The 17745-nt window shown below is 38.3% G+C and overlaps 1 protein-coding gene across 1 annotated transcript in view; it reads right to left on the reverse strand.

The window, feature by feature from the left end:
• The window catches only part of LOC125242075 (orexin/Hypocretin receptor type 1-like), a 68853-nt gene that overhangs the window by 23173 nt on the left and 27935 nt on the right, over positions 1-17745 (reverse strand). Inside the window, exons 3-6 of the mRNA XM_048150778.1 lie at positions 15134-15284; positions 12876-13000; positions 11837-11993; positions 9033-9145 (exon numbers count right to left, since the gene is read on the reverse strand). Of these exons, the coding sequence (XP_048006735.1) occupies positions 9033-9145; positions 11837-11993; positions 12876-13000; positions 15134-15284 (546 nt within the window). The remainder of the gene's footprint in view (positions 1-9032; positions 9146-11836; positions 11994-12875; positions 13001-15133; positions 15285-17745) is intronic.

Consider the following 17745-nt stretch of genomic DNA (forward strand, 5'->3'; position numbering starts at 1 on the left):
TGGCGGGAACCAGTGACTACACTGAGAGAAATTTGCATTGTGAATTTAAAAAGTTCGACTTGTTACGGTTTATCCATTTGAATCAGCCAAACGTATGTTTAAAACAATATGTGTCAGGTTGTTTTTATAAAATCGACTTGTTGGTTCAAATATATTGCCGATTCAAATGACAAGTAGCTTGTTGTTTGAACCAAAGAGCACGTAGGCGCTATTTTAACCAAAAAACTTGTTGAACGAACATGAAAACTGGTTGTATTTTCTCTCAGTGTAGTATGAGTCAATTGATATTCTTTAATACTTCCTCATATATAACAGTAAGATAAATCAAAATATAAGGCACATTAATAAACAAATACTCTTACACCGAATACCGAATATTTACCGAATGTTCGGCCCATCTCTACTGTATACTGTATTCTCTGTATTGTCAATTATCATGCATATTATGCGGTCAATTAAATACAAGGCAAAAATTAAGTAGGTCTGTTTTGAAATCAATTTATTATAAAACAAAAAAAAGACTGTCCATAATTTTTTATAGTGTAAATTAAGGTGAACTGATTTATTTTAGAAGCTAGTGAAAACATAGAAAACTAAGGAACATTCACACGCACAAGATTATGAAATTTTGAAGGTTCTTTTCAACTGGGCCATCTTAGTCGCTAGTATAGTTATCATCAAAAGTACAGATTTAGTGCGAAATAGGTTTCCTTCGTGTTTTTCCGGAAATGTTTGTCATGCTAGTTCGGTCAATGTCAGTACATCTTGTACTGAGACTGACTGAAATAGCATGACACGTTCGTACTTCTCTGTGATAATAAGAAGGCAAATCTTTTCGCACATCTGTACACTGAGAGAAAATACAACCAGTTTTCATGTTCGTTCAACAAGTTTTTTGGTTAAAATAGCGCCTACGTGCTCTTTGGTTCAAACAACAAGTTACTTGTCATTTGAGTCGGAAATATATTTGAATCAACAAGTCGATTTTATAAAAACAACCTGACACATATTGTTTTAAACATACGTTTGGCTGATTCAAACGGATAAACCGCAACAAGTCGAACTTGTTAAATTCACAATGCAAATTTCTCTCAGTGTAGGGGATCACAAACGCTTCAGAATTCAGAAGTATCTACACATTCATAACCGCTAATGATAAAGAGATGTGTGCCTTTATATGGAAAGAACAATTAAAGTTTCACATCTCTGAGCGCTAACTCCGATTTATCTACAACGTTTTTTTATTGAATTCCGTTAACTTTAAGGGAAGGTTCTTTTGATCAAATAAAATTAATTTCTTTAAGAAACAAACGACTTAACTCGTAGGGATATCGAGTTATTAAAAAATAAAGATAATTACTGAACACTTGTGTGACAGCCTTTACCAATTCCTAATAATATATTATTTTGTGTGGACATGTGCCGTCAATCACTTGACACTAACTTGAATGTTATTCTTAAGGGTCTCTCACACTAATGAATTCGTTTATTATTTACGAAAATGATGATTTTTTCGGGAATTTAACTAAAAGTGATATACATGGGTGGTTCCTGATAATGAACCTATACGTGTCGAATTTAACGGAAAACAAAAAAAAAAACACGGTGTAGGTATATTTAATTAGAAAAAAAATCAGGATCACAAGTACTTTTGGTGCGTTGTTTCCAACTACTGATACTGACTGTACTTTAAATTGTGTAATAACTATAAATATTTTTGTTTCGAAACGCTTTTTATTTGTTTTAAAAATTGTTTCTCAAAAAGTGTAGGTATGGTATTACGAATTTAAGAAAAATCGTTCAGAAACCGTGTTTTGAAACAAAAATGTTTATATTATTATAGTGTCCATGCACCCACTTCTAAAGTTAAAGTGAAATAGGGCGCATTGAGGTAATTTGGAAGCACAAAAATGCTCGGGTAATTTCGAAAGGTGATTTTTATGTAACTTTCAAAATTACCCCAAACTGGGGTGGAAGTAGACCTCGCTGAGCTCAGCATCGGCGAAAGCTGTCGCGATACCGCTCAAGACCAAGCAAAGTGGCGTGCTCTTGTGGCGGAGGCCAAAACTCATTTTGGGTTATCGCGCCAGCCAAGTAAGTAAGGTGAAAACTGAAAAGTCTAATCTACAGGTGCAAAGCAAAATACTGACCTGAAAAGCCAGGGAAGCCTGTAAGCAAAATGGTTTATGATGCATTTGTATGAATGGCCCATTTAAACAACTTTTCTTTTTCCGAATGTTGACTAAGAAATGGGTCCAGTCTGACCAAAAGACTAGAAAGTAAAAAGTGGCAACATTGCAGTGTCATTCCTTTGAAATCAGTATGTGTGAGAAAACGAGACGACACTATACGATGTTGCCACTTTTTTTACTACTATTTTTGGCCAGACTGTACTTCTATTAAAGTTACTGGGTGTTTTTTCAATTTGATTGATTGATTAAGCAACTATAAACTAGTTCAACACATTACGATAAAAGTGTGGAAAAGAGGAAATTCGAACCGAGTGGCGACACGTTAAAACACGACAGAAAGGATTTAAGTGTTTTATTTCAATCGACGCGAGTTAAGATTTGCTTCTTCGCACGTGACGTTTTTCAATATAAATATATAAATAAGGTAAAATAGGGATAAATGTGACATAAGGAGAAGTATGTCTGGCCTTCTTTTTTGGCCTGCTTAAACAAATGATACGTAAGTGTTTAGAGAGAGAAATTTGCATTGTGAATTTAATAAGTTCGACTTGTTGCGGTTTATTCGTTTGAATCAGCCAAACGTATGTTTAAAACAATATATGTCAGGTTGTTTTTATAAAATCGACTTGTTGATTCAAATATATTGCCGATTCAAATGACAAGTAGCTTGTTGTTTGAACCAAAGAGCACGTAGGCGCTATTTTAACCAAAAAACTTGTTGAACGAACATGAAAACTGGTTGTATTTTCTCTCAGTGTACGTTTACCACTAATCATGAGTAGCAAGTAACTAGCAAAAGCATGAATTCGCCAAAAAACACGTATGACAATGAGTACAATGGTCAAATGTCACATTTCTCCTCATGACACACTTTCCAATATTGACCATAGTTTTTTTAAGTTTCGATCTGACTGACTGTGAATGTTGGTAAAAACGTCGAAAAGTCGATACAAAAGTAAAATAATGTCAATCAATCGCGTTCGTACCACAAATGACTTCCAAGATTTATGTTTAGAAATTAAACTTCCTCCGACGGCATATTTAATTGACATAATATATGACATATTTAATTCTCGTATTAGGTAATAACACTATTTTTCATTAAGTATACTTCAGGTGCATTATTTTCAGAAATAGAAAAGTTGTTTCTATTTTCAATTCTATGTTCAACATCAACTCAAATAGCAACGCAACGCCATGAAATTCTATTCTGACACAGAAAAATAATAAGACTGTCATTGTCACAGAAAATGCTAAGTACAAAATATATTGTCCTTACGATAAGGAGCAGCAAATAATAGCGAAGTATTGCGAAAAAAGAAATAGGTTTTTGTAGACTTTTGGCTTAAGGCATTGGTATCTCACCACAAGCGACGAAGTGATGAGCTTTTGGCGATAGAAAGGGACAAATTATAATCCCTCCCGTGTAAATAAAGGAGACACGATGATAGCACGAGCGAGTTAAGACGATACGGTAGGGGTCAATTTTCCATACATACGGTCTCGACTATTTCCTCCCTGGTTTTTGAAGATAGAGCAATGTTTTTTTTAAACACAGATTGTTATTATTTTTATCTGTGTCAGACAGTTTTGATTGTTTTGATATTCTACTTTTGAAAGACTCTATAGCCAATCAAAAATTTCCGAAAACGGCCTTTTCCATTGTGGCGCAAAAAAAGGTGTGATTCTCAAGATTGGTAACAATTAACCAAAAAAGCTAAACGGTCCGACATAGATTATTTCATTGTTATTCAGATTCTCAAAATTCGTTCCGATTGATTAAGTTTTGAAGGAGGAAAGAGTCGAGTGCGGAACTTTGATTTTAAAGATTTTTTTTGCAATATCTTTTGACTGAGTTGTTCTTAATGGACAATTTTTTTTCGATAAATCTAGTTAATAACACTTGTATTTTTAACTAAAATTCCCAAGTTGAAAGGGGGCTCATTTCCATTTTAGCATTTTCACTACCGTATCCTCTTAATATCGCTTTCGTAAACCCAGTGGCTACGCCAAATCTTGGGATTAGTTGTCAAAGCGGACCCCAGGCTCCCATGAGCCGTGGCAAATGCCGGGATAACGTAAGGAGGATGATGATGATCCTTTTAATATCATGCGCGGATAATAAGGCGTCATGACACCCCCCCCCCTCCTGAAGTCTAAGTTGGCTGGTAACGAAGCTGGATCCGCGCTTGGTTAATATTTCGACGCCGACCTACTAATATAAACATATGCTTGGTTAATATTTCGTGGTAACTTATATGTTTAATTTATTTTATTTGCTGTTTCTGTTTTCTTACTTGTGTATTTTGTAGTTATCACGAATAAATAATTGATTGATTGATTGATTGATTGATTGATTGATAAATTGCTCGCTCTCACTTTATTTACACTTGTTCGTTTTACCGCTGATGATGATGGCTCATTGCTTACTCGTTTTTGCTGTGGCCGTCTTAATTTTCCTGTGTAATAGCACCTTTACGGCCCAGCCACGACATTGGTCTAAGCGCGACAGCGGCGAGCGGCGGCCATACATTAAAGCGAGACACAGCGATGGGACTTTTCATTCGCACGTATGGCTGCCGCTCGCCGCTGCCGCGCTTAGACCAATGTCGTGGCTGGGCCGTTAGAGCTACGTAGGCGGTTGTGACGTCGGCGAGGGAGGTATTCTGTACCCAATTAACTAAGCCCGAAAAGATTCAGATGGATAAACTTTTCGTATACTTAACAAGCCCCTTTTCTGTACGGATTGGCCACTCAAGTCATTTCCAATTAAGAAGATGATAATCTGAAGTTTTATACTTGACCTCTTATATTCAATACTAATTGTCAAGCAAATCATACTCTTGAATGGATTGATTGCCTAAGATTAGATATTGACAGCTTGTCACATTGCTAATCGAAAAGGCGACTGCCAATTAAAAAAATTGGTAGTTCCAAGAAAATCGGCTTCCAAGATTTTGAGCTCTAACTATGGCAAATTAAAACTTGTAAAAAGATAAATTATGTAGTAGATTTGTAGGAGATAGGGCATAGCGAATGATATTCCGCTTGGTGTGGTAGGGCGCAGCACAGCGGATAATAATATCATCTCGCTCGAATCTATTTGAGCAGGGCTCTGCTAGGCTGCAGGGCTGCAGTTAGGCTTAACTGGGGAAGTACTTCCGCCTTAGAGAAGACCGCAGCCAAATAGCGCTAGGCCCTACTAGTAGCGTTGTGTTCCAGTCCTGCCAGTGAGTATGACTGCAAGAGCTCATCAAGTAGGGTGCAGTCTGCTGACGACTGGAGGACCTTTTTTTTGTTAGCCTATTTGAGTGTCCCACTGCTGGGCAAAGGCCTCTCCCCAGGCTCTCCATGACTCCCTGTTCTCTGTTTCCTCCGGCCAGTTCTTCAGAAAGCCGTCAAGATCGTTTCGCCATCTTTGCCTGGGCCTGCCCGGCCCACGCTTCTTCGTCGGAATCCACTTGGTGGCTATGTTAGCCCACCTATCCGGATGCATGCGATAGACGTGGCCGGCCCAGTCCCATAGGACCTACGGAACTAATTTGTTTCGTCTATTATAATTGTCCTTTGAGTCGTCGGCAACCCGAACCCTTAGAGCTTGTACTTGTACACTTCTTTTTGCTGTGTAACTTGTACACTACTTAATATAGATTCGCTTAAATTGGAACGAATACAAAAGGACCAGTGTGTGTAGCCGAATGCACAAATGCTCACGACACGCTCACGATAATATCTCTTTCGTAGCTATCTATCTCTGTCGCTCTTGCGTATTGGTGTGACAGAACCAGACTACCTTTCGCGGTGTTTCGTTTTCGTTTCGCGTCGTAGAAATGCCATTCGGCTACAGGGCCTGTTGAGATACAGAAATATAAACTAGCGAACCACCTTGTGACCTTTCGCGTTGGCGCAGTTTTTCTAAGTGCGAGAAGGACGCACTGACGTTAAAGGCTACATCAGAGTCGTGTGCTAGGCCTAGTAGTGAACTAGTGAACTCAAAGAGTTAAAAATGTACGAAATATCTCTTTTCTTTTCGGTGACACATTTTGTGAAAGTCCATTGAAAACCTTCCACCTTCTTTTTTGTCCATTGGAAAGATAAGACTGAGGTTTATCAATAATTATTATAAATACATTTTTCCATAATGTTTTCTAATTACTGGTGGCCTAGCGGTAAGAGCGTGTAACTTTCGATCCGGAGGTCGTGGGTTTGAACCCCGGCTGGCTTACCAATAAGTTTTTCGGTACTTGTACGAAATGTCATCTGATATTTGCCAATCGCTTTTCGGTGAAGGAAAACATCGTGAGGAAACCGGACTAATTCTAATAAGGCCTAGTTACCCTTTGGGTTGGAAGGTCCGATGGCAGTCGCTTTTTTTAAAACTAGTGCCTAAACCAAATCTTGGGATTAGTTGTCAAAGCGGATCCCAGGCTCCCATGAGCCGTGGCAAATACTGGGATAACGCAAGGAGGATGATGATGTTTTCTAAAGATTACTATGTTATTGAATACAATTTTACGCTCAAATCCAGCATACTTATTATATTTAACGGCCTAACAATGAACCTTACTAGTTCAATCCCGACTATCCCGAGCCTATATTTTAATAAATTAAATTTTCGTTCCGGGTCAGAAATTCACAGATAAAGTCACCCCTTCAAATAGTTTGATTTACATTTGAAAAGAACGCATAAAAGAAACGTGGAAAAAGATTACTGAGCTTGGTCGGATCGCATGATTCATTTCTATAGTATCTGTATGAATAAATGCGCGACTTTCTATTTGTGTAATGTATGAAATGTATCAGTTATATAATTTAGTTATTTGTTTCACAAGGGGCTAAGTTTTTGTTTAACCGCACGTGCCAGTATTGATACCCAAGCTAGCGAAATAGTCTTGAGCGATGCGAGGGTTTCAAGGAACGAAGGTTAAACAAACTTTGCCGCCGAGTGAAACACAACATTTTTCACAACACCAAAACGAACAAAATAATGACAATAAGACATCGAATTAAATCAAATATATCAATTTATTCAATATCATTATTTATAGGTGAATTCTACCAGCCAGCTCAAGATATCAAGTTACAATTTGTATGAAATTACTTTGCACACAAGTCTTGTGGATAAAATGCAATTTTTCTACCTGTTTTCGAATAGTAAAGTAAGCCTTTAACAGTTGGTGTGGTGAAAAAGTATTTTGATTGACTCTAGCTACCTTCGGGATTTGACTATGCTAGCTTCTTTTCTAATTTTTGATTAGACGAAGGTTAAACAAACTTTGCCGCCGAGTGAAACACAAAATTTTTCACCACACCAAAACGAACAAAATAATGACTGGACGAAAATTGGATACCGTTTTATTAGGCAGGCGTCCGGTTTTTTATCCATAGCCCAGTATTTAGTCCATTACTTTCATCAAAATAGACCAGTTCATTTTAGATTCCATTAACTCTCAAATAGTCCTTACACCTTGGCGGGTGTTGCCTCTGCGTGTGTCCCATGATACGGGCAAGGGCAACATCCCCTCGGTGCACCCCTAACATTTCATTAAAGTGTCGAAAGGGCCTCTACGCGGTGGCTTCGGCCCCGCGCACGCCTCCCAAAGGTCCGGAACACCATTGTTCCGTGATGGGAAAGTAATACTGAATAATAATTAAGCGACTCTAGCTACCTTCGGGATTTGAGTATGCTAGTTTTACGAATATACACCGTGTTTCACTTAACACTAAAAACCTGAAAACACTTTGTTCAGAATCGAGAGTAGAATCGACTGAGCTATATCTTGATGGGGGTAATATTTTTATTTAAATTAGTATTATTAGTTATTTTTTACGTGCCTATTCTATTGTACTCGTAATACAACATTGTGTATATCGCATTGCTAGAGGTTGTTTACCTTTTTTCAGTATTTAGGGGTATTGATACTGGCCGGTTACTTGGACGATTATTTTTTCCGCTACTAGTTTGACGTTGTTTGTCAGTTTAATCTTAATGTTTATCATAAGTCATAACAAATTGAACTCGTACCTAATTACAACCTTGTCATTTTGAATATTGAGTTTATTTGCTTACTGCGATTACCTGTCCAATTTGAAGTTTACTGTGACAAAGCTTTAAAGTGTTTTACAGTGACATCTTAGCTGTCTATTGGTAAACCTTATGTCGTTGCAGTAACGTACACAAATAAATAGTCTTATGGTTTATGATGGTAGTTAGCAATTATTTTATTGAGTGTAGAGCTAAAAGTCAAGTAGAGCTGTACAGAAAATTAAAAATTCAATTAAAAAAAAAGTAACGATCAGATTAAAAGATGAATACTCTAGATGAGTTTAAAAAAATAAAAATCAGTTGGGGTGTCTGAGGTTTTGAGTGATACCGGAAACACCGTGTATCTACTACCTACATAATATCGGTATGTTTCTTTTCAAATTTTTAATTTAATTATATAAAAACTCTGATACAATTTTTATATACAAAATTATATATGGCATATGTGGTTTCAAACTGTTATAGTTATTGGCAAAAAAAAATTTAGAATGACTTGAATATTAGAATTTTTAATTCATGTTGTTTAAAAATTATGCTGCTCAGCTGGTGTTGAGACTCAAGGTCCATGATGGGGTCCCAGCCCGAACAAGTTTTTCACAGATATCGCGAAGCATTTGAAATAGGGAACTGGTGACCAAAGAGCTGGCGAATTCCTTACACAACGTATCAGCATTGCGATAAAGCGAGGAAACGTCGCCAGCGTTCTTGTAACAATTGTCTCAAGGGCCTATTTTAGTTAGAGCTAAATTTAAGTTTAGTCTTAGGTTCCTAAATATTATGTTGTCACTACTTACCACTCATGAAGTTGTATATGAGGGGGTTGACCGCCGAGTTGGCATAGCACATGACGTGTGAGATGAGCGCTATGCACGTGATGACGTCACTCTGTTGCACGTTGAACGCCACTCTGTGGACGAAAACAGCATTCTATACCACAGTATAATAAATAGTTATTTGTTATACAAGGGGGCAAAGTTGTATTTTAACACACGAGAAGACCCGAGTGTAACACAAAACTTTTCCCCTCACTATAGCGAGGAAACTACAACGCAAAAAATGCGTTTATCACTGCTTCCAGTAGTTCCACAGGTGGTAATTAAATCATCTTTATTACTAGATTCACCTACTTTTATCACTTTTAAAGCAGTTAATTTGACTTTATTCAAGGTCAAATTACTTTACCCACAAGTGGATAAAATGCGTTTTTACCCATTGTTATTAAAGGACAAAACACGTGTTTCCGAGCTAGTGAGGGGAAAAATACATAGTGTTATCGTACAGTATGGCCACTCCCGCTCCCCGCTGAAAGTGCCGCCCACCCGCTCTAGGTTACCTCACAGTTACTGTCAGTCGACTAGTCATATCCCACTCATAAAAGTATAGTACGCGTTCACCTACACGAGCTTAGACTGTGTGGAGGAACGCGCCTCTTTCTTATACATATTTGATCGTCATTGACCAATGTGTATGTACAAAAATATGTCCTATAAAGGCCCATGGAGTTATTCGGTTTTACTGCCAATCTTTGCAAACAAATGGTTGAATAAAAACGAAATTGTGACATTGCAGAGACAGGTCGCCAGCCTCTCGCCTACGCCACAATTACCCATATCCCACAGTCGACTTCTACGACACCCACGGGAAAAAAGGGGGTGGTGAAATTCTTAAAACGGCCCTTAAGAGGGAAAATGGTGCAAAACTAAATAAACAAAACGATTTAGGGTTGCCATTTGACAACTTCACGCCTGGTTTCCCAAAAGGAGTAGATAGAGCACTTGAAACTGCTTTTCGGTGGCGTGTTAGCGATTAAGGCGTTGAATGAAAACGGTATCGTGAAACGATATTATTGCTGTGACAAGCAAACTGTCACCCACACCGCAATTTGAACCTAATACCTAATTCTTCTTCAGCTTACCGTGGGACTCAGTCAATCTGTGTAAGATTGTCCCATAATATAATAAAATATAATTTTCTTAGTACCCAAGTACTTAAATTAAAAAGACAAGTGTATAGGCTAAAAATAATTTTGGCTCTTGATATTTTTTTAAATTCTCGTGCTTCTTCATTTTAGTTGATAATTTACAAAATTGGATTTTCTACCTCCTACGTCCCAGCGCTATCTCAGGATTATAGTTCATCAAAGCCTGGGGTCTACTTTGGTAATAAATCTCGAAATTTCGCGTGGCCATATTTTTTTACGAAAACGAAAATAAATTACACAATTTGTTACTTCGTGGAAACGATCCTTACTAATTAGATCCATACTTCCATACTAATATTATGAATGGGAAAGTGTGTGCGTCTGTTTGTTTGTCCGTCCGTGGAGATAATAAGAACACTCCCGACTAATTCAGCTTTCAAACTAAACAAGAAATCTAAATCGGTTCATCCGTTCGGGCGAGCTACGATGCCACAGACAGACACACACACAGACATAGAGACAAACAAACAGACAGACAGACAATTCAAACTTATACACCCCGTCGTTTTTATATCTATACACCCTGTTTTTATTGAATTCCGTTAACTTTAAGGTTCTTCATATCAAATACAATTAATTTCTCTAAGAAACTTAGCTCTTACGGTTATCGAGTTATTAAAAAAATAAAAATAATTACTGAACACGTGTGTGACAGCCTTTACCAATTCCTAATGTTATTTGTTTTGACATGTGCCGTCAATCACTTGACACTAACTTGAATGTTATTCTTAAGGGTCTCTCACACTCATAAAGTCATTTATTATGTATGGAAATGATGAAATTTTTTTGTTTGAAAGTTTAACTAAAAGTGATTTACATGGTGGTTCCTGATAATGAACCTAGCTATGTGTTGAATTTAACGGAAAACAAAAACAAACACGGTGAATAATTTTCTTTCAACAAGTTTTCCGGCAGTCCGCATAATTAAAACGTAAAGCTTCGTCAAGAAATTTAAAACGTTATGATTTTCAGATATGAAAATTAAATTTTTGTAAAGTAGTTTAGCTTTTACCAGACGCTTTGGATAGCAATTTACTTGGGTGAATAGAGAAAAGATACATCTCGTTTGTTGAAAAGATTTAAGCACTAACTCATTAACGGGTTTAAGTAATTTTGTTTAGATAAGTTTTAAAGAAAGTTCCTGCAAAGTAATGTTTAAATAATTTTTGTTTTTAAAAATATCCAATTAATCGTTCATGATAACTTACAACAAAACATACTTTATTTACTCGTAGGAGATAAGAAAAGAAAAACTTACACGATCAAGTCTGTTTGTCTGTCGGTCTATCGGTCTGTCTATCGGTCTGTTTGTCAGTCTGTCTGTCTACCTACCAGATCTATCCGTCCGCTCGTCCGTCCATCTGTGTGTCTGTCCGACTGCCCGTCTATCTGTCGATCGATATCTCCTTCTGTCTGTCCGTCCGTCTGTCTGCCTGTCAGCAGCTTTAATCTCTTAAGGTAGGTACAGTTAACCTAGGCCACTCTACAACCATGTCAAAATGACAAGGAGTAAGAAATTTCTTGCAAACTGTTTTATAACGTCACTATGACATAGTTCTACAGTGGACTAGGATTCCAATTGGTTGACTGTACTTGAAATCAAAATCAAATACATACCTAAGGACTGAAATCAGATGCACGGGGAAGTAGCAAACAGCAAACATGACAACAACGGCCACGAGCATCTTCGCGGCCTTGCGGCGCGAGCGCAGCTGCCCTTCTGTTGACGCGTTAGCGTGGATAGATGGCGTTGTGCGCCGCTTCGCTGCTAGCCCTGGGGGACAGAAAACCGTATATGTACTAGGGGACAGAAATTCATATAACCCGTATTAAGAAACCGTAAAATGACGATTTGTCTAGCCTTGTGGCACCCTGCCCGCTAAGGGTTTCCTCAAACCTATCGACGACGCGAAATCGGCCGTAACTGACCAAAATCGCTCGTTATACGTTTCGGTGAAAGCTGATTCTATAGGTTTGGGGAGATCATAAGCCGAGGGCAGTGTGTTCGAATCCAGTATACAATAATCCAAGGTATTTCATTGAGCGACGAACACATTATTATATTTGTTCCTAAGTCGTGGACGTTTACAATTATATTGATTTAGACTAACACGATTTGCACTCATAATTTTAGAACAAAACGGGACTTAATCGCGTAAACACTTACATTTATATTAGGCCCAACGTTTCGAACATCACATTATGTTCGTGGTCACGGGTAGACTCACTAATATAAATGTAAGTGTTTACGCGATTAAGTCCCGTTTTGTTCTAAAATTAAAATTATGTTTACAATTATATTTATATCATCATCCTCCTTCCGTTATCTTGACATCGGCGTCGCCACGGCTCATGGGAACCTGGGGTCCGCTTTTTGACAACATTACTAAGTATGTTTATATATTATTTCGTTAAAAATCCTTGCCTCCAACAACTCATATCTACCTCAAGTCACACCCAACACAAGTATGTAATAAAGTCCTACGTTTTGACTCTAACGCCGTGTCTTGCGTGGGCGACGGTAACGCGACCGTCGCCGTCGCATTTCATACTTCCATATCGATAAGGTTTGATTTCGTATGCGTCGCATCGCCGTCGCGCGATCATCGCGCGACCGTCACCCACGCAAGCCACGGCGTAAGAAAAAGTGACTTACAGTTATTCTGTCCAGTAGGCGTTGTGCATAGCTGGTGGGACTCCGAATGGCCAGGGATGTTGTCTGAACGCCACAGCACCCTCACGATTTGGCAGTAGGCGATCATCATCAGGAATAATGGAAGCCTGAAACAATATGTAAGTTAGTACCAAAATAACATTTTTTCTTCCTCCTACCCTTATCCCACGTTTTTTGGGGTCGGTTCAACATATATTCCTCTTCCATTCTCCTCTATATTTCGTCATCTCAACACTCACATCTTTCTTTCTCATATTCTCTTTCACACAATCCATCCATCGTTGTTTGGGTTTACTCCATCCATCAACATTCATCTCCAATATTCTTTTGCATATAGTATTAAAATAACATAGAATAGAATAAAATAAAATGCGTTTATTCGTTTACACACACAAAATAAACATTACAAATAAGAAGACATAAACAAGAAGGCGGTGCTACGAAATGGTCTAATCTCAGCATATTGCTGGCGACTTCTAGCGCTGACCTTCCGATCAGACCTGGTGAAACAATCACGACAGGTAACAAAAATTATAAAAAAATACAGTAGCATATGGAAGCAAGTTATATTATATAACAAAACAAAAACACAAATTATACTACAAGGCTTTTAAAACTAAAACTGCTATTAAAAAATATTACCACTTCTATCGTACCATCTTATTGGGTCAGACACAGGAATATAAAAGAATAATAAAATAGAAATATGATGGGAAGGGTCGGTTGCACCAAACCGTCTGTCACTGAATTTGCGTTCGCCATTTTGTTTTGTATGAGAATTTCCATATACTTCTGGCCCCGTAGCCGAATGGCATTTCTCCGACGCCAAACGAAAGCGATACGCCGCTGGCTCTGTCGCGCCAATACGCAAGCGCGATAGAGATAGATATCTACTAGCGCTTCGTTTCGTGAGCGTTTCGTGAGCGATTGTGCCATTCGGCTAGCCACCCTGTTGTGTGACGTTGATGTGTCTGTTAGCTGTGGTTGATGCAAATGGTCATAAGAGTACTGTGTGCGTAGCCGAATGCAAAAACGCTCACGAAACGCTCATGAAATGAAACACTTGTAGATATATCTATCGCTCTTACGTATTCGCGCGACAGAGCCAGACTACCTTTCGAGGCGTTTCGTTTTCGTTTTGTTTCGTAGAAATGCCATTCGACTACGGAACCTGATCTACTGATAGACCGCGAGCCATGCAAAAAAAACATCAGTCATCGCCTTCCGTGCTATAATTCGTACAGTTAGCTAACATGAATAATGAACCTTTGTGAATCAGTTTTATACTATAATGGTTCTTTTAAAAGTCAACAGGTACTGTAAATATCAATACTACAAATTTAACTACGGAGACGAGTTTCTTTTTTGCTACCTGTCAAAGTATAAATGGTCCATAAAAGGGATGAAATCATTGACCAGGGGTATCTGACGCACTGAGTAACTTTTCTTAATATAGAAATATGCAGTTTTTTTACGAGATAGGAGGCAAACGAGCAGCCAGGTCGTCCGATGGTAAGCAATCACCGCCGCCCCTAGACACCCGAAACAGCAGAAGTATTGGAGGTCCGCTGCCGGACCTTAATATTGGTATACGCTCATTTCGTGAAGGTTTGAAGGTCGTATCGGTCGGTTTGTGGTTGACAAAGTTTAATTATTTATGTACAGACTATTATATATTATGTACAGAATTATTTTTTAGCGGTTACGAAATTGTTTAAACCTCTTAAACATTTTTGATCCATTTCTTTTGATGCTAATTTCGATATTAATAACCATAAATCTACTAACGATCTATGAACCTTGAGTCTGAAATAAATGATTTTTTTTTATTTATTTATTATAAATGAAACTCTATTACACACATATAATATAGCGCGTAAACCTAATAAGGGCGATAAATGAAACCAGGCATATAATTCAATAGTGTTATCATTAATTAAGAGGTTTTTTTGAGTTACTCTTAATTTTCACCCCATAATGAATTTTTTTAAAATATCCCAGCAGCAATGTACTGTAAACGTGGTTGCGATGACAATCAATGACAACTGTCAACGAGCGTTAAACGCGAGTGTGTTTACATTACGTTGCGAGCCGAATTAATTTGTATGGATAAAAAAAAAATTTCAATTTTAAGTAAAAGTTATCTAATTCCATTGTTTATGTCCTATACTCACCACAGTTAAGAGGTTCGCCCGTATTAGGTTTACACCCTGTATATGTCACAGTAAAAATATACTCACGTGTAAAGGAATACCGCCTTTATTATGTTCCAGTTCAGTTCAGATTCGTCCGACCATTTTGCTGAGCACTGCATGAAGTATTGCTTATGCATGTCGAATCTCAGCGGCCTTGAGAGAGTCTTCACTTGTAATACTGCTAGTTCTGGCACATCTGCAAAAATAATAACTTTCAACACATGTGTGATAAGCCGTCTTATTGATCCTCGAGTGCCTTCTCCCGTATCTTTCACACACAAACAATTTGGACTAAAATTAATAAAAAAATACGGCGTTTCGAACAATTGCCATTTTACTAAAAATGGTCTCAGGTAAAAAAAATGTGTTTCAAAATTTTGTATGAAATAATATATTTTTAACACGCTTTTATTAGGTCGTCGTGTATGTAACTATGTATGTAATGGAATCTAAGGAAGCTAATTTAACCATCTTCCAGGAGTCGTAGCGTAATGAAAATTGGCAGCTATATGTAGTTCCGATGACAATACAATAATATGGTACTGTTGAGCTGATCTGATGATGGAGTCGGAAGATATGAACTGGAACTACATGATGGAACATCGTATCATAGCCGTTTTTGGGTTTCTTAGAAAAGTCTTGTAATGAACTTTGACTACAATTAGGTTTCAAGGTCTGATGATGAAGTCGAAAGATATGAACTGGAACTACATGATGGAACATCGTATCATAGCTGTTTTTGGGTTTCTTAGAAAAGTCTTGTAATGAACTTTGACTACGATTAGGTTTCAAGGTCTGATGATGGAGCCGAAAGATATGAACTGGATCTACATGATGGAACATCGTATCATAGCTGTTTTAGGGTTTCTTAGAAAAGTCTTGTAATGAACTTTGACTACGATTAGGTTTCAAGGTCTGATTATGGAGCCGGAAGATATGAACTGGAACTACATGATGGAACATCGTATCATAGCCGTTTTTGGGTTTCTTAGAAAAGTCTTGTAATGAACTTTGACTACAATTAGGTTTCAAGGTCTGATGATGAAGTCGAAAGATATGAACTGGAACTACATGATGGAACATCGTATCATAGCTGTTTTTGGGTTTCTTAGAAAAGTCTTGTAATGAACTTTGACTACGATTAGGTTTCAAGGTCTGATGATGGAGCCGAAAGATATGAACTGGATCTACATGATGGAACATCGTATCATAGCTGTTTTAGGGTTTCTTAGAAAAGTCTTGTAATGAACTATGACTACGATTAGGTTTCAAGGCCTGATGATGGTGCCGGAAGATAAAAACAGAAAAAAAGGGGGGGGGGCTCGAGGGGGAAGCATGAAAGAAAGATCAACGTAGTATTTAAAATAAGTTGGGTTAGCGTTTTCTTGTGACCTTTCAGAGCAAACAAAGGGGGCTTGGGGGCGAAGCCCCCGCATAAAAGAAAGATCAACGTTGTATTTAAAATAAGTTGGGTTAAGGTTTTCTTGTGATCCTTAAGAGTAAAGAAAAGGGGGGCTCGGGGGGCGAAGCCCCCCGCATGAAAGAAAGATCAACGTAGTATTTAGAATAAGTTGGGTTAGGGTTTTCTTGTGACCCTTAAGAGTAACGAAAAGGGGGGCTCGGGGGGCCAAGCCCCACCGCATAAAAGAAAGATCAACTTAGTATTTAAAATAAGTTGGGTAAGCGTTTTCTTGTGACCTTTAAGAGCAAACAAAGGGGGGCTCGGGGGGCGAAGCCCCCGCATGAAAGAAAGATCAACGTAGTATTTAAGATAAGTTGGGTTAGCGTTTTCTTGTGACTTTTAAGAGCAAACAAAGGGGGGCTCGGGGGGCGAAGCCCCCCGCATAAAAGAAAGATCAACGTTGTATTTAAAATAAGTTGGGTTAAGGTTTTCTTGTGATCCTTAAGAGTAAAGAAAAGGGGGGCTCGGGGGGCGAAGCCCCCCGCATGAAAGAAAGATCAACGTAGTATTTAAGACAGGTTGGGTAAGCGTTTTCTTGTGACCTTTAAGAGCAAACAAAGGGGGGCTCGGGGGGCGAAGCCCTCCGCATAAAAAAAGATAAACGTTGTATTTAAAATAAGTTGGGTTAGGGTTTTCTTGTTACCCTTAAGAATAACGAAAAGAGGGGCTCGGGGGGCGAAGCCCCTCGCATAAAAGAAAGATTAACGTAGTATTTAAAATAAGTTGGGTTAGCGTTTTCTTGTGACCTTTAAGAGCAAAAAAAGGGGGGCTCGGGGGACGAAGCCCCCCCTCATGAAAGAAAGATCAACGTAGTATTTAAGATAAGTTGGGTTAGCGTTTTTTTGTGACCTTTAAGAGCAAACAAAGGGGGGCTCGGGGGGCGAAGCCCCCGCATAAAAGAAAGATAAACGTTGTATTTAAAATAAGTTGGGTTAGGGTTTTCTTGTTACCCTTAAGAGTAACGAAAAGGGGGGCTCGGGGGGCGAAGCCCCCCGCATAAAAGAAAGATTAACGTTGTATTTAAAATAAGTTGGGTTAGAGTTTTCTTGTGACCTTTAAGAGCAAACAAAGGGGGGCTCGGGGGGCGAAGCCCCCCGCATAAAAGAAAGATCAACGTTGTATTTAAAATAAGTTTGGTTAGCGTTTTCTTGTGACCTTTAAGAGCAAACAAAGGGGGGCTCGGGGCGCGAAGGCC

Source organism: Leguminivora glycinivorella, unplaced genomic scaffold (assembly GCF_023078275.1).
Source record: "Leguminivora glycinivorella isolate SPB_JAAS2020 unplaced genomic scaffold, LegGlyc_1.1 Scaffold6, whole genome shotgun sequence".
NCBI classification, from domain to species: Eukaryota; Metazoa; Arthropoda; class Insecta; order Lepidoptera; family Tortricidae; genus Leguminivora; species Leguminivora glycinivorella.